We start from the raw sequence: 25919 nt of genomic DNA on the forward strand, positions 1-25919 counted from the left end.
AAGCCAGCGTTTTAAGGCATTTTTTAACGTCTTGATTCCAAATCGCTGAGCGAGTGTTATGGCCCTAACTACAGTTGCTCCACGTTACGTGCCCTCAAGCGTACCGGGACTATTGCTTTTTGCTAACAGCAAACAATCAATTGTCGCGAAAGGCTAGAGTTTTGTGAATACCTAGCCAGTGGCTCGACAGTGGCTCGAAAATCAGATGGTATCCAGTTTCTAAACAAAAAGAACGAGATTTCAATACATGTCCACTATGGACTACGGCGGGAACAGTGTACTCAGAGAGACTTCGACCCCTGTAAATCTTGCGTGTACAGGCAAAGCCTTTCCGACCGCTGAGGGCAGATGTTAAAGTAAAAATGCATTCTTTCCAGATACCAAGATCTGAAATGACAGCCCACATGTCAGACGGATCCCACAGAGGTGTTCTTGTTGATGCCATCTGCCGTCAACAAAGTGAAATCAAGGTAAGAGCGGCGAGCGGAACAACGGCTTAAGTATTGAGCCCCTGAAGCTACAGCTGAGTGTTAAAATATGCACCATCGCATGACAACGAAACAAGCTTTTTCAGGCTTATATAATCTCACCTCATTGACGTGTGATGGTTTTATAGCTCGGCTCTTTATCCACGAAAGCTAGATAATTACTGTTTGTGCCATCTTGTGTACTTCATACCTTGCATACGCCACGATCGGAACCGAGCCCGCACACTCGGAAGGTACTGTGAACTTGCATAAATGGTAATTCTTCATTGTCGGCCATGAACGCTCTCATTCTATTTTGAGGTACCTTAGGATGAATTTTCTGCTACATCTGAAACGGGGCAGGTAAAATTAAATACTGACAACGCAAAAGCAACAATGGGGATATGGAAACTGATTTCGGCAAGCCACCAGTTTCTAAAGAGGACTAGGCTTTGTCTTGAAAAAGGTCCTAATCAAAAAATTGCTCTTCTTGAAACGCGGCTACGCGCCTGTTCGCGCCTGTTCATTTGGTTCTCTTATATTACCGTGCGGTCTTTTAGTTCATTATCAGCTATAGTGGTTTGAAAGATTTGATGGAAAATGTTGTTTGAAGGTCTAGCAGGTTAAAACAAATGGTAATAGCGAATTCTTTTCCGTCGTGGAGGCCCCACACGCGAAACCTGTCAATCAGCTGAGTTTGTCTTTGCCAGCTATCAGAAGTCACATCAAGTCCTCAAAGAACATCATCGCTTGGGGCAGTGCTTTTCACGTATGTGATGTTTTGCGAATAGTCTGATAATGAAGCCCCTCGCATTCCTACTACAGGTTCAGCGAATTGTAGATCAATACACACTCGCAAGCGTGTAGGATGACCCTGTTCGCATCTCTTCATTGCTCTGCCGTTCCACTTACGCAACCTGACTTTTGCCTGTGATGATATAGCCTGTCGAAGCAATACTGATGAGGAGCTACGCTCGCAGGAGGAGTTTTTGTACTGAGAGCCGTCGTAAATAAGGGCTAAGATGGTGGAACTGTGTGTATTTACTCGAATTTCTCCGGTTTTCGAGTATTTGGTTAATAAATATGCACCACTGTTGCTACAGTGCGTAGTGCTTTCGCATGCTAGCCCACTTTTATAACTTCTAATGAATTTTAAGTTGGTTCACATTAGTTAATAAAGTGCATGTAGTTTAGGTAGCAAATACTCACCCTAATTATATCGTAGAATACCTCAAATGACCATTAATTGCTGCCGTGGAACTGACATACCTCGAAAGAACAATGTGGGTGGGAACTTTACCGTTTCCTTCGAATCTTACTCTCTTCTTTTTTTCCTCTTATGCGTCCTTCTTCCGAGTTTGGCTAGAAGTTTTTTTTTTAATTCCTCTTTTCAGGAACTGCGGAAGGTCTTCGAGCAAGAAAAACGTGCTGCTGCTGAAGTGTACGAGAAGAAAATAAGGGCCTTGGAAACCAAGATTGTAATGCTTTATTCACATTTAGTGACCAACTTCAAAGTTTAAAGCACGGAACGCTATCACATGGATTACGCCCCATAATTTTATGTGTTCTTTACATGCAACAGGTCGAGCTCGAGGAAGAAGCCAACGCAGAATTCAATCACCGGGTTAAGCTTGAAAAAGAATTGGGCGACATGAAGCGTGGGTTTGAGGTAATCAATTCACTGTATGAATATTTTATATAACATTGTATTGATATTACCTAAACCTAAAATATCCCTTGTATTTATATACTATTATACAAACGCATGAGTTAAACCTTATCATTTGGGGAACGCAAAAAGGAAAGCAACGATGACTGCAACGAAATAAGATTGGCAAGCATGTGGATGCTAGGTATCAGTGCAAGGACTGTTGACTATCTTCTGCTGGCTATTTCACAAATCCTTGAAGCTAAAATGAAAAAAAAAAAGAAAAATTTTCATTGCATTTTTTTCACAGTAAACTTCGCTGGGACGAATAGGAAGCTCTTAAGAATGGAACCTGCTTTAAAATCCCCGAAATGACCAAAAACATTAATTTTTTTATACCTGTATCAGGTTTCAGGCCTCGGCATGTATTTTGTCGTAAAGTTTCATTATTGAAACCCGCAGGGAAGTACTCTATTGACCCGCGGCGACTTCGCTTTGCGGGGAAACGCCCAAACAATGGGCAGTTTTCTCTGTTTTCTAACTAGTTTTCGGCGTATATGCTCGCCTTGCGTTTGGTTTAATCACGATTATCTTTTTTACCCCTCTGTCTTATTTCACTCCTAGAGTATTGGTTTTCAAATTTTTGAATTCAAAGTCTAATGAATTTTTCTTCCCTCTTTAGCTATGTCTTCAGAACAATCCAAAAACAAAATTTAAGCTTTCCAAGAAAATTCTTAGAATGTATTGCTTGTAGTACATCAACAGGTATGCAAAGAATGTTGAGCAAGCCCCATTTTCTTAAGTCTGCAGACTTTTGACACGATTCCGAGGAAAAATAGAAACCAAAACTATTGAGATTAAGCAGTGAGTTACTGTGACGGGGTCTTAAATATACTGCCATATGTTCAAGAATTTTCATGCAAATACCTAAAGAAATAAAAAACTTCCCTGAAACTTGCTTCTCCCCTTAATAGGTAGGACATACAATAATCTCTCATGAGCATTAAAATTGCTGCTGTCTTCAATTAAAATTCAGTGTATCCCTTCTCTCCTTTGCTTCAATGCAAAAGCAAATATTTTATGTATCGTTTATGGTGCAAAAATGACACATTTGCTAGTAGCGCGTTTTGCCATTTGCTTCAACATTTCTTTTGGGCCAGTTCTGTGCTGATTGGATCATTGCACGTAATTCATGCATTTCAGTTTGGTAAAAATTTTAATTCAACTTTTTTTTTAATTCAGCTCGCGTGAGCTTCAGAAGTGAAACAGCTTCTCTCTATTCAGTTTTGGTGACTTCTTGCGCTAACTCTACACTGCAAAGAGCTCAATGATAATCCGTCGTGGCGATTTTCATTCGACTGCACAATTTTCACAAGTTTTTAAGAGCACTTTTCCCCCTCATTTCGAGAGACTTTAACACGCCGTGGTTGCTCAGTAGCTCTGATGTTCAACTCCTGATCCGAAGTTCACGTGTTCGGTCTCGACGGCGGCGACAGTATTTTCGCCGAAGGAGAGTACAGAATTTCTCGTGTGTTTTGAGATGTCAACGCATGTTATATTACCCCAAGTGTTGTGTATTATTACAAAGCCATTCCTACGGCTTCCCTCAGAGCCGATGTGTTTCGTCAGAAAACAAATCTCAGTTCTTATGATCTCATGGACTTTTCAAGGTGCTGAAAACATCGCAGCAAACGTACAAAGGTCTTCTTCAGAAGCGCATCGATGTAAGTCACATTGAAAACTCCTGCACTCCTTTTCATTTTATTCTTGTCGCTGAAGCTCTTAACGTTTCCCATCTCTCTGGGTTGCAATTTCTCTTCTTAGGAAACGGTAGACTCCGTAAGGCGCCTTGATCACGAACTGCACTTGGAGCAGGTAAGTCATCAACACTATTACTTTTTTGAATTCTGCAATGATGTAGAGGCATATAACGCGTAATTGTTTTGGGTGATGTGAACGAAGCCTATTGAGAAAACGAAACAAGGACATCTCTAAGCCACTATTCAGTCATCGCTACTTATGTTGCGCCTTTTGTGAGTGACTTTTGCTGCTGAGGGCAAACAAGACAGGTGAATATTCTGCCATGCTCTTGGTTTCGCGAAACTGTCATTGGTGGAGTATGCTTACAATTAAGAAAGCCACACTAAGCAACTTTACCAGAGCGCCAAGACAGCCAAAACACTGCTCTGCAGCTTTCTGAAGTTCTCTGTATGTGAGAAAACATTAATTGGAGCCAAGCTCTTGTTGAAAACTTCCGCCAGTGTGGGGCTCAGAAATCAGAAATGTTTTATTGTTGTTTGATGGTTTCGTACTGCCTTTTTATAACGGAGGGACCTCAGAACTCGGCAGACGAGTTTTATGAGCGGCCTTCGAAATAAAGAACGCTTGTACATCAGCGGTGATCGTAACAGTACAAAAGAGTCTATGCCAGAAATTACAACATTACAAAAAATTAAAAATGCAAATACATTAGTTTCTGTTGTTGTTCTATAGTACCAGAGCTCCAGTGTATGTTTACTTGTTTGTACAAAGCAAACAATATATCTGATGAACAGTTCGTGGTAACTTTTTTCCTAAACTCTGTAGGAAAAGTAAAATTGAGAATGACTCGTAACTTGCCCGAAGTGGTGAAGCAGCTAGCGTGTTGATGAATTTTTTTGTAATGCATGTCTTGGGGGATTCCTGAGCATTATCGAGAGCGAGAGGCAGTGTACAATGCGGCCGTAATTCCCGGAAGTGGCGCTCGTAAACCTCGCAGAACAATTTAAAACCTCATTTTTCTATGTGGTTCTCTCGCTTTTTTAAGGTACACCCTGATATTGGGGGCACGGAATATTGTTAGTACGGTGACTCTATCCAACTCTGTGCACACTACTGCGACTGCAGCGTGCAAGGGCACTGACAAATGGTAATAAAGGAGATGTTTACGTTTCATTCAGGCTAGAGTGTGCAGCAGTAATGTTCTTTAAGATAAAATCAAAAAAATATTACTAGTGACAGCTGGCACAGATGCCTGCAACTGTTTTTTCCGTCAGAAGCGTTTCCCAAGGCAGCGCCACTGGGAGTATACAAGCGGAGTTGTTTGGATGATTTTTTAAAACTTTTTAAAATATCATGACGCAAAGTAAAACATTAAAAGCACCTGTTTTGTTGAACTACGGAAGATAGGCTGTCTTAACTTTATAAGAAAAAAAAACGATAGTCTGTATGACGTGGGCACATTGTCATGAAATGCAATATATTTACTTCAGAAATTTCTAGGAGTCCGCGAAGTTAGCCCGAACAAGAAAACACTGCTAGTCCTACCACCCCTGACCGGGCTTTTTTTGACAATTTAAAATATAAACTGCTGACTCAACTTCGAGTTCTACCTTCGACATTGGCACCATGTGGTGAGAACTACCAGAATATGCCGATATTTTTATACTCGCCTCTGAATGTAGACTCCGTTTACCACTTTGTAGTACTCTGTCATTTTATCTATCAATGTTTTTGTATCTTACTCTTGTCTTCTTTGAAGCAATGATGATGTAGCTTCATTTCATAATGCTCCCATAAAGTTCATTTCTTTAAAAATTTAGTTTTTTTCGAAGCTCCGTCTGTCTTACTATACAACTGTGTTTCGTTACCTGCCGTTACTAATATTTTAGAGTCTTGTTCACAAATTACGCATTCGTCTGACAGGTATAATAGGTTCGATCGTGTGTGCTATATATGAGAGCGAGCCTACAAAAAGCCCTGAGGAACTCCACCGTTTGATGTTAGCCGCGAAGATAGGGATTCATTAGCAGTTGTGTATTGTGCATGATTGTACACCCAAGTTTTCACTCATTCAGAATGAAGTTCCTCGGATGCCATAATTTGGAAGGTTTGCTAATAAAACCTAATATTTATTAAGTGACAAATTTTTGCGAAAGCAGTAAAAATACATATTGTGAGCTGCTTCGTCTCGGCATCTCATTTCATATTCATAATCCCGGAATTTCCGTTAACATAGGTCCTGCTTAGATTTCATTGTTCTTCGTCAGTGACATGGGCAAAAATTTTACTAAGCGCAGCTTGATAGCAGACTATTCATGCCGAGTGTACTGCAAATGTGATTACCTGTCAGGATTCGGTGATTGTTGTTTTATGCCTTCCATAGCGACGCAATACTTAGGCGGCTTTCACACGTATTTCGCGCTTGCTATGTTTTCCGATTGCCTGAAACTCTGGCTTTATGAACCCATTTGTTTTCCCTCATCTAGGAGCTAACTTCTAAAGCTGTGTATTCAGCCGTTCCATATCCGCTACGTTGACTAAGTGGCTTTGGCGGTTGGCTGCTTATCCCAAGGTTGCAGGGTCGATCCTGGCCACGGCGGCAGTATTTTTATTTAGTCACAATACAAAAACGCGTGTATTCTGTGCAGTGTCAGGCCTCGTCTAAATTAATCCAAAGCCCTACAATTCGCTGTCCCTCAAACGCCATGTTTCGCTTCAGGACGTTAAACCAAAGAAATAACAATTTACAATTCTTCTACCACTGCATGAAGTAAAGTAATTTTGGGCTAAAATTTTTGCAGCGAGAGCTACATTACACGCAAGTCTCGCAGTTTCGCCGTGACACGTTTTGCGGTGGCCGCACCGAGACCTTGAGCCGTTGCCTAGCAACCGCCGCAGCTGGCCGCCGCCGCTCGCCGCGCCATCTGGCGTGACGTCACAGGGGGAGCTGGTGCCGCGGCGTGCCGGCGAAACCGAGTTGCAAGAGCTGTGCGCATGCGCCGTAGTAGGAGGGGGTTGGTGCAGCTGAATATATAGAAGGCGGCTCGCTGGAGCCGCTGGTAGATAAGGATAGTGAGTCGGAGAGACTGAAAGAAGCCAGGCTTCAACTACAAGACGAAGGACGGGAAATAAACTAAATGCATCACACTTTTCTGCACAACAAATGTCCCGTCTTTAGTGTAGCCGCAATTAGACGGAACGGGGGCGTAACAACCAAAGCTAAACATTGGACGTAGCCGGAGAGAAACCAAGCTAAACGACAAGGTGTAATCAAGTTTAACCGTACTTTCTATACGTATGTTCTGGACTAGCTGAGCTAAGTCACTGCCATTTTTTGAACTTCTCTCGCAGCTAACCCCTGGCTTTCAGTACCTGTGGAAAATTCAGCCGTACAATGCCTTGAAAAACGGCGCCATGGCGACTACAGAGGAGATATCATCTGGCGTAGTGCACATCAACAAGCCCGGTTACGCGATCGAGTTCATAGTTGGCTTCACTCGCCCTTCCGCTGCTCTCCCTACGCCACACCTGTCTTTTAAATGCAGGATTCACAGCAGCGACTACGACGACATGCTTCCTTGGCCTTTCAAGAACAAGGTGAGCGCCACGCAAAAACATCGGCCTCGAACTCACTCAGACGAGGCGATGGTTATGCAGAAAAATATATTGCCAAGCACTAGCTTCCACGTATACGCTTCTTCACTCTCGAAAGACAGAACTAGGAGATCAAATTCTGCAGCCTTCTCATCGCTAGGCTCTGAGAGGACGTCTCATGAAAGTGCAGAGGGGTTTATTATATCTAAAGGTGCTGCAGCCTAACAATAATAATTTACGGCACAGAGCTAAAAATATGAGCCATTTGGACGTTAGCGTCCACAAACTCAAGGTGCTTCAAGCCTCCTCTGTCTTCATGATACCCTTGTACACAAGAAAACACAATTTTCAATTCAGTTCTTTGTTTCACCAAAATACTGGACGGTCTCCGGGGCTAAAAGTTGCAGCCTACAACTTGACTGGGCCCTGGAGCCGCATCATGACTGGGCCCTCGACGTCGCATAAATGTCCACAAAAGAATGTATGACCAGTCAATATGAAGGTAATCACTGTAGGATTAACTAGATGTTGAAGACTGGATGCCGTTTCCAATTCCGCGCAAATAAAAGACCCGCTTTTCTCTCTACTAATTTGCGAAGCCGCCAACCATTCTCAAGTTGCAGCATTCGCAGTTGATTCGGAGATAGCGTAGGAGAATAAAATGTACAAATACTACATTTCCACATACGAGAAAGGTGTCCATTCTTATCTAGCTAATAGTTGTAACTTATAACTATCCGAAGTGTCATTATCGTTCCCCGAAGATACCAGCGCTACTCAGCTAAAGGAACACTCAGTCTCCAAATTTTGCATTTTCTTCTGAAAGCACTTGAGATTTCTTCCTATCACGCTTTCTAAAAAAAAATTTAATTTTCTCATTTTTCAGATTCTGCTTTTCCTTATCAATCAGCACGATGAAGCCGCCAGCCGCAGTTTCGAGTTAAACCCAGCAGAAGCTGCAAACGCCGCCGAAGTCTTCAGTAAGCCTGCGTCAAACCAGGCTAACCCGAAGTTCGGCTTCTCGCAAGTCATACCCATTCCATTCCTGGAGAACGGAAAAAAGGGATTCCTCTTGCAGGACTGTGTTATCTTCAAGGTTGTTGTGCCTCCTCTTTAGTGAGTGCTCAGTGGCCTACTTGGGCATGCATAAAATAGCGAGCACAGGAAATTCACAAATCTCAATACTGAGCAGATTTCTAAAATTTTTCCTCGTGGCACGCTTGCCCATTTTCTTTTTATTCGTCGTTATTTTTTAGAATCAGCTTTAATTCTATTCCGCCACATCAAAACTTTGTACACTTCACATGCATCTTTTGACGCTGAAAACAACTTTTAAGATGTCGCCTGTTTTGTTCGAATAAAAGTTATTTCTACTTACCTCTCAAACCTACCAAATTCATACAACTAACAAAAAATATCTTACATTGTACAAATTTCGCGCCGTACTTCCATGACCAGCTGCTTTCTGGTGACCGCGTCATTTTTCATATCCACGCTATTTGGAAGCGACGTTCAGTGCGTTGTTGACCACGTGTCAGAACTTCAGAAATTCGTCAAGTCCCCACTTCTTGTGATTCTTTGAATTTCTTACTTTCTTAGAACTATTGCCTCTCTTTTCCAAATAAACATTTTCACCCCGTGAGGGCATTTTGGTGAGCCCCAGACATCGTCGCAATGGCCATTAGGTCACAGTCCTATGGTACGTAACTTCGGCCAACTTCCTTGCCCGCATTTATTCCAATAGCAGCAGCTTTGTGTTAACCCCTTTGTCAATTCTCTATATTGTGCTCACCTATTTATTCTCCTTCTAATGCATGCCTCTCTCCCCGGCGAAATGGCTTCTATCCGAAATTGTGGCATTTACAGTTCGAAAAACGTCACCGTAGAAGAAGAAGAACACTTTATTTCCACTATGTACAGTACACAGATGGAGGACGACGGAAAAAAGCCGTCAATAGGCGGCTTGACGAGTCCGTCGCCCCACTTAATGAGCAGAGTTTGGTCAACCGCAATCAATTCATACAGTCAAACAAAAGAAAATGAAAACACTTGATCAGTGCAGAACAGAAGTAAAACAGAGTGGTCCGAAAAATGAAATCCCAGGATAAGTAAAATCAGTTATTCATCCTCAGTAAACATAGAACGAAGCTTAGCAGTGGAGCAAATAAATAAATAAATAAATAAAAGTATGAGACCCCTTTCCGCCATGACCCACAAATATAAACTGTGCTTAGTGGCTCGCACTGCATAGCAAGTGTTGTGCAGGTGGCAAAACATCAAAATACAGTTCATCTCTAAAACCATCCTTTCTGTTTCGTGAGTTTCGCGCATGCTTTCGAAGCATGGGCGATGATTACGCGAAGTTACATAGATTCACGTCATCATCATCAGCCGGACGGCGCCCACTGCAGGGCAAAGGCATCTCTCATATCTCTCCATTTAACTATGTCCAGTGCCTGCAGGTACCAGCCTATCCCGGCAAACTGCTTAATCTCATCTTCCCATCTAACTTTCTCCCTTCCCTGCTACGCTTGCCTTCTCTTGGAATCTCGTTCGTTACCCTTAAGGACCATAGTAGGGGGGGGGGGGGGGGGGGGGGTACAGCGCGAGCAAGACTAAGGACGAAGCATGAAGACACACAGACGAGCGCTAACTCGAAACTGAATTGCCACGTGGCGAAGTCCTATCAAAGGCACTCCTGACAACCCAAATGAAAAAAGTCTCGAATTATCTAAAAATGATACTTCTTTACCAAATAATGCCAATGAAGACTTGCTGACACACTGTGACCCCTTCTTTCTTATGAAATAAGCTTCCATAATTTCCCTGGTCATTTTATCCCGGTGGCGAAACAAAACTTTAGTTTTTGTGACCAAAGGGCGGCACTTTCTTTGTATCTTTTTATCGTTTTCTTTCCCACAATCGCGGCAGTGATCTTTAAGATGTGAATATCTGGTGTCCGAAATTTAGTTAAGGTGTTCCCACGGGCGAACGTTAATACAGCGGCCTGTTTGACCGATGTAGACTTTTTTGCACGATAGTGGAAGTTCATAAACTACACATTTGCGCATTCCACCAACGGTTACCTGTGAGTAACACGGCATTTGAACGGACTAACACCTAATATCTTTTCACTGTGGTTCCTGATGGCCCAGCAAAGCCCGCTCAACTTATATGGTGCCGAAAAAACAACATCAACTTCAAACCTACCAGCTATATTTTTCAGATTATGTGCTACTTTGTGTATGTAGGGAATGACCGCCATATTCTTACATGCATTGTCCTTCTTTGATTTGACAAAATCCGTCCTCACCAGCCGCACCAAATTTTCACACGTTGCTGAAATAATTGAATCAGGGAACCCTGCAGTTTTCAGCCTGCTGACCTGTAACAATACACTCTATTCGATACAGTGAAAACACGAACTCGTTAAGCTCGAGCGGAGGGCAGACACAGCAATTTCATTTTTTACATTTTTTGAGTGTCCGGAAGAACAGTCGAATACCTGTTTCTGGGACCTTGTGGAGTAAAGCCAAAAAATATGGTTTGGTTTATGGGGTTTAACGTCCCAAAGCGACTAAGGCTATGAGAGACGCCGTAGTGGAGGGCTCCGGAAATTTCGACCACCTGGGGTTCTTTAACGTGCACTGACATCGCACAGTACACGGGCCTCCAGAATTTCTCCTCCAAAGAAATTCCAGCCGCCGCGGCCGGGATCGAACCCGCGTCTTTTGGGTCAGCAGCCGAGCACCATAGCCACTGAGCCACCGCGGCGGCCCAAAGAATATGGTCGTTCTTGAATAACAACTTAATACTCAAAAGCTGGAGAGAATCCTTCAAGGGCACTTCAGATGTAAACAACAGACCATCTGCGCACTCCCGAAACAACTTCAAAATGTCTATCATCTTCCTGTCGAAGTTGCTTTTGAAGTTGTTTCGGGAGTGCGATACTGGGGAAGAAGACATGTGAGAGTTCCCATATTTAATTACATAGACGCACCATGTTTTTTTACTTAATTTTCTATCGCATTACTACAAGAACAAGACTTAGCTAGGGTATTCACATTCACGATATAGGGTGCGCTCAAATTGTGCAGTGCCCCGCCGCGGTGGCTCAGCGGTTACGGCGCTCGGCTGCTGACCCGAAAGACGCGGGTTCGATCCCGGCCGCGGCGGCTGAATTTCTTGAGGGCGAAATTCTAGAGGCCCGTGTGCTGTGCGATGTCAGTGCACGTTAAAGAACCCCAGGTGGTCGAAATTTCCGGAGCCCTTCACTACGGCGTCTCTCATAGCCTCAGTCGCTTTGGGACGTTAAACCCCAATAAACCAAACCAAACCAAACCAAATTGTGCAGTAGATAGAAGCTAGCGTCTAAATATTATTAAATTTTAGCTAGCGTTTAAATATTACAATGTCCCATTGCTTCTCGGGTCAGTGCGCATGCTTATTGAGTACACGAAGCGCGTTTCGAAACGCTGTCATATAAAGCCTAAAAATACTTTCTGGAAAACCTGCCACGGCGAAAAGGGTTACAGATTTTCCTATGCGCCGCTGTGTCGCTGTTTCTGGCTGAGACGACAGAGGTAAGTGAAAGGCTACTTCATTCATTTCATCAGCCGTCTGTCCTGTCTTTTTTTAAGAGAAAGGGGGGGGGGGGGTGCATTTTTATCAGTCTGTCGTTCACCTTCCTGTTGTTTTTATTGCCACACTTCCCGCAAACAGATCCTACCCAAACGCCCCCGTTGAGTAACAATGCCGGCATCTACCTCTATTTATATTGCTCTACTCGGGTGCAATCTTTTTAATCTGTCTTTTGTGTTTAATTCACACTGCATAAACAAAGTACGGCGGCAGCAGCAATATTTCGCTGAAGCAGCTGGCCCCTGTCCACACTGCTTTCTAGCGTCGCGCTGATGGCACAAAGGATGCAATCTGTCGTGGGACCGACGCGAATGATGCCGCTCAGTTTCTTCGCATTACAAAAGCGGCAAAAAATCGTATTTACATCTCTACTACAAAGCCATGTAAGGATTTTCGTGCTGCACTTTACCCATGCGATATTACACTGTAGTCTGCTAGCATAGACACATCTCAAGGTTGCTTTTCACGTGGTCCTACAGCTGATCACCATCATCATCAACCTGACTACGCCCACTGCAGTGCAAAGGCCTCGCTCCATGTCTCCCCAATTAACCCTGTCCTTTTCTAGCTGTTGTCACCGTATCCCCGCAATATTCTTAATCTCACCCGTAAACCAAACGTTGTGCCTCCCCCTGCTACGCTTGCCTTCTCTTGGAATTCACTTGCCTTCGCCTTACACGCCCTGCCCAAGCCCATTTCTTCCTCTTGATTTCGACTAGGATGTCATTAACCAGCATTTGTTCCCTCACCCACTCTGCCCACTTTCTGTCTCTCAACGTTACACCTGTCATTTTTCTTTCCATAGCTCGCTGCGTTTTCCTTAACTTAAGCTGAACACTTCTCCTTAGCCTCTACGTTTCTGCCCCATAAGTGAGTACGGGTAAGATACAGCTGCGGTATACTTTTCTTTCGGAGGATATTGGTAAACTGCCATTCATGATGTACCTACAACTTATCCTGCACTAATTTACTATCTGCGGTCCTACCATATGCGCCGAGCAACCATGCTTTTTTTATTGATCTGTACTAGATATCTTCATTCCTCTTACCTTCATCCTGTTCTGGATTATCTTTGAAGTGGGTTTAGACGGCCCCTACTTCGAACAATTGCTTTCGACTTTCGCCCCGACAGTCGCCATTTAGACGGCCCCTACTTCGAACAATTGCTTTCGACTACAGTACTTTCGACTTTCGCCCCGACAGTCGCCATATTTCTTTCCTGCCGGATTTCTGCCGTTCTGTGTGACTCGATCGGTCGCGATATGCTTGGGCAGCGCATCCGCTCTGTTCCAAAATCTTCTGCTCAGGTTTTCAATAAACATCAGTTCAAAATTCGCGGTTTTCCAGTCCCGTTCTGCGTTTCTGCGGTCTGTTGTTGCCAACTTGTGGAGTAAATGGCTTTCGAGAACTGATTAGCATGCTGGTTATGCACAATGGACGCGTCGCCTTCAGTTGTGATTTTTTTTTGTGCGCATTTTTGGCGAACATTAGCTGCCGCAACAGCCGCAGCTCGCCTCAATAGCTGTCCACAGATGGCAGCACTTCCTCGGCGCAGTGTCTATTTTTTGCAACAGCGCAGTTCCGGCGGCTACTGCCAACTTCCTCTTTCTGCTACTATCTTATCGGCGCGTTGGTGACTGGACGCCCTTATGTTGCCGTATCGTGACCGTTCTCGTCTCTTCAAGTCCCAGCGCCCCGCAAGCATTCTGTGAAGGCAAGCTGGTCTTTGTTTTTCTGCTCTCTCAGGTTTAAATCTTACACTGTACTCACAGCATTTCAGAAAAATCGAAAAATGCGTTTCTGTGGCTGCTATCCACACCTAACAACTGCGTCCCTGCAAACCGAACGCGTTCTAAACAGCGCTTATCGCTGGTGTTGGCAGCCAACTGTTGGCTTGTTGTTTGGTATCATTTCTTTTTTTTCGTCAATGCTGTTTAACTCATATTTTTTAGAAAGGATTTCGGGTAGCGCAGGACGTTGCTGTTAATTACCTGTCTTGTAAGCATGCACAATTCTAGTTCATATCGTTCCACTTTCAGTTATGGAATTTTAGAAGGAATCTGCCACCAACTACTCACTTCAAAGACAACTGTTTGTGTATGGGCTGTTATGGTAATTAGCAAACGAATTCTTTGGGTGCCCGATAACTAAAAGCATCATACGCTGACTTGTTGAAATTTAAGATCAGTTCTGTTTGCAGTAGCCGCAATGCTGCAGCGCTCGTGATGGCGACTTGTAATTGGCTCCGGTAATTCAGCCTACAGTTTCCGTAGCAGATATAAAGCTGCAGCGATTCAGTTTGTAGGCTTTATGGCTCTTTTGAAACGGTGACATAAAAAAGCCATCACCTGCGACGTGATAATTATTTGACCACCTCGACTTCATATCTAACCCAGAAATTTTATTTCATCGTACGTGTAGTTTCAGTGTTTTAATTGTACCGATTCCAGAATTACCCTCCGCAGTGACTTATTGGCTTTGGTTTTGTGCTGTTGATCCCAAGTTCACGGATTCTACCTTAACCGCGGTTGGTGTATTTCGATGAAGACTAATGCAAAATGAGCCCGTGTGTTGCGGTGTACGTTAAATCAGCACGGCTGGTGTGAATTAACCCGGTGCCCTCCACTACCGCGTCCTTCATAGCCTACGGTTAGCTTCAGGACGTCAAAGATTACCATTCATTACTCCATAATTAGGGAAGCAGTTTCGGTGATTTAGCGAAGCTAAGTTGCCATGAACGTCGCCAGCATTACCACATGGAAGTTAAGTTAGTATGACACTACACGCTTATGTCAACACCTTAATTTGATGATTACATTTACTCTACTCCTTTTCATTGTCTATACCCGCGTTCCAGTTCTTTCCCTCCCACCACTTTCTTGCCGCTCTGTTAGGTGTGCTCCACGCACCTTTACTCTCGCGGCAGCTAATTCGCATCGGTAAAATTTGAACAATAACATGTCAGACACCTGAAAAACATGCTGGAAATTTCACGCTAAATGGGCTCTTACCAGGTTTTCCGCTATGGTGTTACTGGTCTTCGAAGCAATTACCCATACGTCTGCATTTGAAATTCGCAGCATTTTGAAGTCTCCCGTGATACCTAACACGCATAGCTTCACAGATTTACCTTACACAGGTACCCTAGTCTTCGAGTGATGCCTTCGTTTTAGCATGTTTTTCGTAAGGCTGCACCGATTGATCGCCGGTGCTTGCGGAATAGTACAAGGACCCGGTGAATCCCGTGTGCCACCCACAGAACAAGGAAAATGAAGCAAATCAACCGCTGAATTTACGATCAAACGTCCGAGTAATGAAGCGGCTAACATAGTGCTAGCGTAGCTTGCACAGGAGCCCATATGTTCAAAGCATGACGTCTTGTGACGGGGAGCCAACGCCATCTCTGAACTTAAGGGGCAACTGAACAATGACCTCTGAATTAAAAAACGAAAAGCAGGTGTATGGTACGTGTCCTGTGGCGGGAAAAATAAATGCTGGAACGTTCCGACTTTCGGCGCTACGCACAAGACAACAATGAAAGAAGACACGATGAGTTTATAAAACAACGGCTTTTACGTATTTAGTGCTTGCTGTGTCTTCTTTCGTTCTCGCCTCGTGTGTTGCTCTGAATTTCTAAGTGTAAATCTCCCAACAAACCAACTAAATTTCTGAACCCCGTGATCGCCATTGTTCGAGAAGACTGGCTCCCTGTTTTGCAGCTGCTTTTGAGTAATCGAGCATAATGGGCTCTCACGAAATTATGTTGATCAAGTTTTTGTTCATCAAGAAAATTAAATAGAGCATATTTTAACAGCCATAACTTATTATTTCGAAACCCTAACAGACAACCTACGCTCACAATATTGACTCAGCAAAAGTTTTAACTAGCGCTAAAATCTGCACGTGTAGAGTATGATTAGCTTTTAACCAGCTCTGCATAAACAGAATAATAGAGCTGAATATAGCCCTGCACAGAAATAGCAACTGGACATCAATATTCTGCAAAGGGAACAGACGATGAGACGTGACATACAACACACTCTTCTGCGACCAACGGTGACTAGGCAGCATAAAAAGGCAGTGTCACGAGAACAAAACATGTACTCGTCACTACGCACACAAGCCTTTTCAGTCGCAGTTTCCAGTGGCCAGTAACATGTAGGGAGTGCAAATATTCAAGGCAGCGTTCACTTCGCGTTTCCGATAATCAGTAATAATGAGCATTCCCTTAGCGAAAAGAGGATGTGCTAAAAATGCATTTCAAACGTATTGTATTAATTTCATATTTATTTCGCATTTTTTTGTCCCTATGCTTAAACTGCAATACGAATGCTTTCTAAGTATACTAGGAATAATATTTTAAACGCTCTTAAAAATACGTGAAAAGTACATTTTTGCCCGCTTAGCATATTTATAATGCATTAAAAATATAATAAAAATATACATTAGAAATATACTAAAAATATACATTTAATACATTAAAAATGTGTTTACTCGGGCTTAAAAAAAAGTCTACTGGGCGGCTCCACGGAATGACACGGGTTAATTCATCAACTGGAGAACAAATCGTACACGGGTATTTATCATTAATCAACAGGAGTCTGATATTATAAGGTCACGTGATTGAATGGGAACGGCAGATACCTACATACAGGATACCAAGACGACAGCGACACAGCAAACAACAAATCCTACGACAAGCGCTATACTTGGCTTGCCGTATATATACCCAGCGAAAGCGACGCACTATTTTGCACGGTGATACCTTTTTTTGCGCAAATACTGTGGGCTTCCAAATTATCGCAGAAGTACCCTACTGGTCGCGTTCGAATCTGGGATTAATTGAGAACGGAATTGCTAGTTGAAACTTGCGTCAGGCACAGGTCAGGAGTCGAACTGTCAACCAACAGATACATGGGCGTGTAAGGGAGCCGGTCTGCCCTGCCACACGGGGTCCTTTCTGCTGGCTTATTCGGACCCAGAAGTACCCAAGGCGCTTTTGCTGGTATAATGCTATCACGTTCTCACACGGAAATGTTCGAATGACATTGAGTGGAATGGCATTCGAGAATAGGAATGACATTCGGACTCGATGGACTGCCGCGGTGCTGCACGACACTTTCGAAACGCATTCGAAAGCCTCAGCTCGTTTTCAGTGTACAGCGACGACGACGACGGCGGTCACACTAGTCCGACAACGACAGTATATATCACGCTGAACAACAGCATGTAATTATAGTGAAATATCTAGTTTACTATAATATGATTCTAGAGGGACACGTTTTTCAGGCCAACGACACCGACGAATCCGGTCGGCGGACGGTCAGCCTTGTCGGCGGCTGAGCGAGAGCACGGTGATGAGGCGGCGGTGTGTGCATGCTCGCGCTTCTAAATGAGCGAAACGAACGGCTATATTTCACGTGTGCATACCTGAACACTCACCAGCGATAAGCGCTTGCCAAATCAGTTTCAATCGACGACGGCTCTGTTCCCTTCCGCGACGACTAGGCCCAGCGAGTTCGCAGGGTTGGATCTGTGATTTCGGCGGTTGTGAAGAGCGAATCACAAGCTTTAGCGAATGCAAATGGTCACCAGGTGTAGTTTTGGCAACAGTGACCTGAAATCAACTATTGCTTACATCGCAGGGCACGCGTACGATGAACGGGAATCGCCGGTGTGACCCAGACTGCCGAGCCGTGCTTTACGGCCAGCAGCAGTCGTCGCCGTCGCTAGCTTGTGGATAACAAGTTAGGCCGTTTCAGTTAAAGCGAACAGTCGCCATACATACTTCTGGATAAAGTAGTTTACAAAAAAGTACTGGTCACGTCGGAGAAAGCCGGGACAAGAAGCGAGAAGCGCCAGTCCTGCGCGATGCCAACAACCCGGCTTTCTCAGGCGTGCGATCGCATCATCGCTTCCCACACATTGTAGCACTGCGTAAACAATCACGAGTACAACCAGTAAAAAAGAAAACAGATTGTTTATTAGAACCAAAGCGCAGATTGCGTTTTATGTTATGTAAACAAGCGATGTAAACAACAGTATGAGTGCAGTCGCCTCATCGGCGCACTCCCGGGGAAATTTCATGCTGACGCGGTTAATATTCATTGGCGTAATATTATCTTCAAGCGCTCCCTTAGACAGAACACATGTAGCATCGTTAGATGACATTCGGCTGGAAGGCATTCGAAGCGCCCGTGTAGCAGGGGTATAAGTGGTGATCACCTTCCTGCTAGAAGTTACCATAAACGAAAGGATGACAAGAAAGGGAAAGTTTTCACTCTTCGCTGAAACGTCATTTCAAGCCCTAGATTGTTCCACGGTAGCTTGAAGTGTAATGCAAATATGTTTACGCGGACAACCCATTTGTTAGAATTTAAATACACTTCAGACGGATTAATTGCGTATTTACGAAAGTACACTTTAAATAGATGGCCAGCACCAAAATGCGATGTCCCGAAACTCGATTTTGAGCATTAGATTGTTCAACGACAGCTTGTAGTGCGCTGCAAATATGCTAATGCGGACTGCCAATTTGCTAGAATTTCAGTGTTCTTTGGACGAATTAATTACGTATTTACGGAAGTACACTTCAAATGCATTGACGACACGCAAATGCCATTTCCCGAAACACGATTTCGAGCACTCGACTGTTCATGGCAGCTAGAAGTGTGCAAAGACGTTTAAAAGGACTGCCCGTTTGTTAGGATTGAAATATATTTCGGATGAATTAATTTCATATTTACGAAAGTTCACTTTTAATACATTGGCAAGATGCTAAAACTGCATACATATACGTTTACAAGGGCTGCCCGTTTTCTAGAATTGAAGTATACTTTCGATGAATTAATTTGATATTTCCGAAAATACACTTTTAATACACTGAGAAGATGCTAAAACTGCATACATATTTTTTCACGTATTTGAAAAGTGCTCGAAGTATGCTTTAAGTGAGGTATTTTTGGCACATTTTAAAAATATATTTCGAATACCAAGCATGAAATTTTAGAAACGTATTTCCTACATATTTTTAGTGCATTCATGAATACAAAATATGTTTAAAATACATTTTAAATAGACCTCCGTATATTCCAAACGTATTAGTTTTTGCTAAGGGTTCCATGGCATTTATAGAGCATTGGACGAAATTTATATGTAAAGCATTTGTTCACGTTTCCAATTTTAATATCAATCCTCAAGCGTCGACTGCCGAGTCAATATGCTGCCTATCTCTGAGCACAGTGGCGAAACCTCCGAGGATAAGCGGATATGTTCTATGAACAGACCAGTGCAAGTATCCTCCACTAGGCACTTCTATGTACTACTATCGGGGACAGAAGTGCCCAAGGTGCGGTTCCCCTGGCTGGAGCAGGTGGAACGCTTTAAGCGGAACTAAACGGGAAACTGCATCGCTGCGCCATCTTGTGATGGGTCGCCTGGTTCGAGTGCAAGGAGGAGAGCGTACGCGTCCTAGATTGCGTGCAAGCGTGTACTGGCTGGCACTTTCGCGCGAGTTGCTCTTCGCACTAGAATGTTCCGAAAGATGCTGCTATGTGGGCATCGGCTTTGAGCGGCACATTGCTTCCACTCCAGTTCGTAAACGCAAGGGCAGCGTTATTGGCAGCGTCATTGGCGTTAGCAGCGGCCGGCACTCGCCGCGTGCCCATTCATTTCACTATCTTCGACGCCGATAAGAGAATAAGCGGTTGTAGCAGAAAGTTGAAAGCGTCACTAGGACCGATTCGTCACGAACTGTCTCTCCGCTTCCCGGAATTGTTCTTTTGCGCTACGGCGATTTTTTTTTTATTTTACGTTGCTCTGCGCCTACTGGAAACCATCATGGCGGTAATAATTGGCGCTCGGTCTTTTTGCTCGGAAAGCTTCAGGTTTAAAACTTTTTTGACAGATTGAATTGATTCTGCAGTGAGGTGTGCTCTGTTGTGTGCATGGACAAATGATCAGTACGTGATGTTACCAGTTGATGATAAGCGTCAACTGTATGGGGCGTGAGTAAATAAAACACTTGTAGGTTCCTAATGCGAGTCGCCTAATGTACGCAAGTGCCGCCGCGGTGGCTTAGTGGCTATGGTGCTCGGCTGCTGGCCCGAAAGACGCGGGTTCGATCCCGGCCGCGGCGGCTGGATTTCTTTGGAGGAGAAATTCGAGGCCCGTGTACTGTGCGATGTCAGTGCACGTTAAAGAACCCCAGGTGGTCGAAATTTCCGGAGCCCTCCACTACGGCGTCTCTCATAGCCTTAGTCGCTTTGGGACGTTAAACCCCATAAACCGAACCAAACCTAATGTACGCAAGCGGCTGGCGAAAAAATGACTGCGCCCCAGTTTAGTGCTCTTTTGTTTGGTTTTAGGCTTTCTCTTCAATTCACAGACGTTGGGCGTTTGGAAGCCGATGTATTGGGAAACTGAAAAAAAGTGGCATGTTTTCCTTGGAAAGGCCGCCACGGTGGCTCAGTGGTTGTGGTGCTCGGCTGCTCCCCGAAAGACGTGGGTTCGATCCCGGCCGCGGCGGTTGGATTTCTTTGGAGGTGAAAGTCTAGTGGCCTGTGTACTGTGCGATGTCAGTGCACGTTAAAGAGCCCCAGGTGATCGAAATTTCCGGAGCCCTCCACTACAGCGTCCCTCATAGCCTGAGTTGCTTTGGGACGTTGAACCCCATAAACCGAACTAAACCAAACCTAGCAAACTATGGTGCTACATTGCAGTACGTTGTAGCCAAGAAAAACGCCAATACATCCGAAATATCGGAGAAGCAAAGTTAATCTGGTGCACAAAACGGTTTATTCGTCGAATAACAAACACTGCGCCGCATTCTGAGCACAGTAATAAAAAGTACAGTGCCTTTGCTCTAATGGCTTGTGAACTTTCTCTCCACAGCAATCACTTGTTGCATCCTGCGAGGCATTCGCTGGTAAAGTCTGACTACGCATTCAGGATGCTCACGCAGTTTCTTCCAATCTTGGTTAATTGCATTCCACAATCCGTCTGCAGTTGTGCCATTGAGGTTTTGTGGCACCAAGTTCCTTTTTAGGATGCCCCAGATGTTCTCAATTAGGTTAATATCGGCGCCATGGGTGGCCACTCCAATAAAGGTACGCTCTAATCCTCAAGCGTTGAGCTGACATTTCGGGCCGTGTGCACCGGGCTGCCAAGTTGCTGCAACCAATAGCAACCGTCCGGAAAGAGACCGTCGCGTACTACATATGGCAGAAGGGTGGTTTTGATAATGTCGCCGTAGGCGTCCGCTTCAAAGTGCCCACAAATTCTTAGAAGTGATTGCACTCCCTCCTTGCTTAGTGCAGCCCCCCCCCCCCCTGCCCGAACCGATACCGCGACAGCGCAACGTCCACTGGAGAGAACACTTTGCATGTAATCTGGCAAGTACCTGTACGAAGGAGGATAAAAGAAAGAGAAAAACTGTTTGAGGCAAGTTATGTAGGACAATTGTTTCTATTGTGCGGTTAATAGTACTTGATATTTTCTATTTTTTGAGGACGTCATCATCATTGTTCACCTTTTAGTTCTTTTCAGGAACCATAATTATGCAGAAACATTTAAGAAGCCAAGTTTTGTACAATTAAACTTGGCCGCGGCAGCCGAATTTCGATGAAGGCGAAATTCTTGAGGCCCGTGTACTGTGCGATGTCAGCGCACGTTAAAGCACCCAAGGTGGTCGAAATTTCCGGAGCCCTTCACTACGGCGTCTCCTATAGCCTGAGTCCCTTTGGGACGTTAAACCCCATAATCCATAAAACCTATACTATCCATATTTCTAAAGGTACTGCACTCTTTGTCTTTTACAGCTTACTCACATACTATTCAATACTACTCAAGAACATACAAGAAATACTACTCAAGAACAAAACGGCTTTTCTCCCTCAAAGGACTCCCTTCCAACCATTGGCGTCGGCCGATTTTCCCGAACCTGCTAGCATCACAATGCAGGCAGTGACAGATGAAATGGGACATCTCCTTCCTCTACGGTCGGGGATAGTGTCTCTCTGCATTCGCGCTCCCTTCCCTGCATAGTCAAGCTAGCAGGGTCATGAGAATAGGCCAACGCCATTGACTGGAAGGAGATAGGACGGAGAAAAGCTGCTTAGGTCTTGAGTTGTGTCCGAATATAGTTTCCTACAGGCCACTTTAAGGCTAGACGCTTGTTCTAAAATGGTACATGGTTTTCGTATTGAGGCAACAGCGTTAAGGAACTCGTGTCGCAGAACATCCGGCGTCGTCGTCGACGTCGTTGACCGTGAAAAATCCGCGAAAAATCCATGGGGAAGCCACCTAGGAGGTAGGCGGGCCACGTAGGTCACGCGACCTTGTGGAATCATCGCAACTACCTATCTGATTGTGACAAACTGCGCACCATGGAAGGTGTAGTTTGGTTTGGTTTTCCCTGTAGTAATTTTCGACCCATCGTTCTCCTTTGCCTGTGTAAGTCATTGATCATGCTTTGCCATTCGTCCCCTGACTAAATTAGCAAGGCAATTTCGTCAGCGAACCGTAGAATACTAACGTATTCTCCATTAACCTTTGCCCCCAACTGCTCTAGTCCTAGCCTCTCAATACCTCTTGTAAACAGGCGGCGAACAGCAATGGCGAGGTCGTGTTTTCCTGCCTGACACCCTTCCCTATTGAAATTTATTGGTTACTGTATGAAGAACTATAGTGGCTATAAAGCTGCTGTAGATATATTCCAGTATTTTTAGATAAGGCTCATCTAGACCATGATTCTGTGATGTCTGCATGACTGCTGAGGTTTCTACTCGGTCAAATGCTTTCTCGTAATCAATGAAGGCTTCAAAGAGAGGTTGGTTATATTATGCGTGTTTATCACCTGACTCACAATGTGACTATCACCTATTGTCGAGTAGCCTTTGCGAAAGCCTTCTTGATCATTTGGTTGTCTGAAATCTAAGGTGTTCCTCGCTCTATTAGAGATTGACATAGTAAATATTTTGTAAGGAACCGAGAGTAAGCTGCTCTGTCGTTAATTTTTCGTCTTTGCAATACCCTTTCTTTTAACATAATTATCAGCTGTTATCGGAACTAAGCTTAATAAGTGGTACAAATCGTAAGTGGCACAGGCTTACGCACGTATAGCCAGCCATAATGGCAAAATCGTTGAGAGCTTGAAATAATACTTGGAATCAGCTATGAGTAAAGTAAAAACTGTACACTATACAGATGGGCGACTTCGATGCCTTATTAGACAAGAAGCAGGATGAAGACTGGGCAATAAGAGACTAGGGCGTAGGCTAACGGGAGAACACGAGCTGGACGTGGTAGAGCTCCAATGGCGAGACTAAATATGAGATATACTTCATACTGTGTAGTAACCCTGGCATTGTGCAATATGTGGACGTCCTCTAAAAGGTGTGATGTGGTGGTGACCATAGGGTGACATGGTCTCGAATTAGCATAGACATGAACTAGGAATGGCAGAAACTAGTGAGGCAGAAGCCCATTAAGGAGTTAGCATTAAGAGAGAAAGTGGAGCAATTCAGGATAACGCTGCACAAAAGTTATTCGGCTTACGTTCAAGTAATGAACGACAACCTCACAGCTATTATTACTGAGTGCGCACTAGAAGTAGGCGGTCCTATAGTTGGACAGGGTACCAGCGAGCTCTGTCATGAGAAAAAAGGTATGCTTATAAAGCGCCCAAGCATAAAAGCCTCTAACACAAGAGAGAGGAACAATATTGAGTGACTACTATTTTTCAAAGAAATTGAACCATTTTTACTACGGCGGACACTCATAGAACATACCGATAACATCCGCATTTCTATTAACGTATATTGGAGGACTTTTTTCCTAAATGAGCCAAGCTCTAAATCGAAATTTAGTGAAATTGAGTGTTTGTTCTAAGCCCGCCCACAGATCGTTCCTTTGCAAAACTATCAAAATGAGGTTGGCCAAGCTATTGGCTTCTTAAAATAAACCATGTGACAGCTCCCAATGCGTTCCTCTAGATAAAGCTGTTCCCGCATTTTTGTTGATTATTTTTTTTTTTCAATGTGTATTCGGCTCATTAAAAAACCTCCCAGTCTTTGCGTTTATTTGTGGTTAGCTACATACGTGCGCAGTACTGATAGGGAAAAACTTTGACTGCGTCCGGTGAGTTCGTCGAGAGCCAGAGTCGAATTGATTTGCTGGCTTGGTCTACGTACTCCGGTAGTTTCGGTTCGATGCGCTGCACTTTTGAAGTTTTCAAGGTTCGGTCTGATGTGCTACACCTTTGAACTTCTTGAAATATCTGTGCGCAAAGATTAACTGCGTTCTTTAATATTAGAAGCTGTGTTATTATGCTGCAGTTCTTGGAACCTATTCGTAAGTACTATTTGACCTTTTCCGGCTCTGTTTTAATCGCGGTGGGACTCACGCAGGTTTCCAACAGTCCGCCGGGCGTGCCTCATCTCGAGCACAGCATTCAGAATGGAAGAAAGTCCGTGCTACAAGCTGAAAGACCACAAAGACTTTACAAACGAAATCGAGATACCGTTCACCACGCAGCTCCCTGAGAAGCTCCTGTGCTTGACATGCGACGCCATCACACCCATGGGCATCAAAGACACTAATGGCCATATCTTCTGCCGAAAGTGCGCTGACGTGGTAACAGACGACATCAACGACTTAACGTGCCCGATTTGCGAATGGCACGGAGAACGATCTGCCGTAAGCATTTTCATTTCTTGATCATTGCTTCGGATCATGCCCGTTCAAAGAGTGTAACGTCCAGAAATGCGCTTGAAACAAATAATTCATCATGCAGTTGACTATAATGCATATATTTTGGTGCATTTCAGCCATTTTCAGTCGGTTTTAACGACTTTGGGCTCACCTTTCTGGTTACCTAGATAAGTAATTCAAACAGGCAGTTCTTATAGGCCGCGTTCTTGAAGGAAGGTAATAAGCTGTCCGGTGGGAACTAGTGCCGTGCAAGAGATTGGACACCACGACATTAGTGTGCAATGCCCAACTTGGAGCACGTGCTTCGTGAATTCCTTCTTCATACTCGTTGTAGCTCGGAAGGAGGGCGAAATTGTGGCGCATGCTGCTTACTCTGCAGCAAAAAGCTATCAGGCAATTTATTGCATTTTTTTCTTTTATAAGCTTCCATATCAAAGCATCAGTAACATTGTCTTTCACGGGATCATGACATAGACCTCTCGTGTTTCATTGGGTACCGTGGATGGAGCTTTGGTGTCGAGGGCGTAACATTACCACTACCGCAAATATTATTCATGCATTCAACGTGATTTGCCACTGTGTGCGGACGCATTAACAACTAGCCATTATTTCCGAAAAGAAAAGAAAATCCTGCACATCATCTTACTGCTCTGCCCATTAAATTTTTCCAACTACAACAGCCCTTCCAGTTGTCTAGGTCGCTTCATTCGACTTTGGCTAATTCTAGATTCTCAGCGGGCCTTGTTGAATCACTCCTAAATGTTCCCTTGCTTTCCGATCTGGAGAAAATTTCTCTCTTTCGAACTATTTTTTTTTAATGTGAATGTTTACTAAAAATCGATATAACTGCCGAACGTGCCATTAAAATGCCAGGGATTACGCTTCGACTTGTTGGGAGGCACCTCCGGCAAGAGCAAACTTCGCTAATTCAAACCGCAAAAGCATGTAAGCTGCCCAATCTCAACTAGGCTCAGACCAGGAACTACGACTTCCCGTAGCCAAAATTTCAGTTGGAAACCACCTCGCAGAGCGCTTCTGCGCTCATTAAGAGTGCCCTCCATCCTGTTAACATCATAGCGCTTTTTGCAAGATTTCCA

General features: G+C 44.1%; 2 protein-coding genes across 2 annotated transcripts in view; both read left to right on the forward strand.

Moving 5' to 3' along the window:
• The window catches only part of LOC149329846 (TNF receptor-associated factor 2-like), a 32914-nt gene extending 23998 nt beyond the window's left edge, over positions 1-8916 (forward strand). Inside the window, exons 7-13 of the mRNA XM_089560572.1 lie at positions 378-470; positions 1862-1945; positions 2050-2136; positions 3786-3839; positions 3940-3990; positions 7228-7473; positions 8357-8916. Of these exons, the coding sequence (XP_089416698.1) occupies positions 378-470; positions 1862-1945; positions 2050-2136; positions 3786-3839; positions 3940-3990; positions 7228-7473; positions 8357-8587 (846 nt within the window). The 3' untranslated portion in view covers positions 8588-8916. The remainder of the gene's footprint in view (positions 1-377; positions 471-1861; positions 1946-2049; positions 2137-3785; positions 3840-3939; positions 3991-7227; positions 7474-8356) is intronic.
• A 4770-nt stretch (positions 8917-13686) lies between these two features.
• The window catches only part of LOC149329847 (TNF receptor-associated factor 6-like), a 35013-nt gene continuing 22780 nt past the window's right edge, over positions 13687-25919 (forward strand). Inside the window, exons 1-2 of the mRNA XM_089560573.1 lie at positions 13687-13825; positions 24519-24807. Coding sequence (XP_089416699.1) covers positions 24568-24807 — 240 coding nt within the window. The 5' untranslated portion in view covers positions 13687-13825; positions 24519-24567. The remainder of the gene's footprint in view (positions 13826-24518; positions 24808-25919) is intronic.

Source organism: Amblyomma mixtum, chromosome 9, assembly GCF_055824585.1.
Source record: "Amblyomma mixtum isolate Tamu chromosome 9, ASM5582458v1, whole genome shotgun sequence".
Taxonomy (NCBI): Eukaryota; Metazoa; Arthropoda; class Arachnida; order Ixodida; family Ixodidae; genus Amblyomma; species Amblyomma mixtum.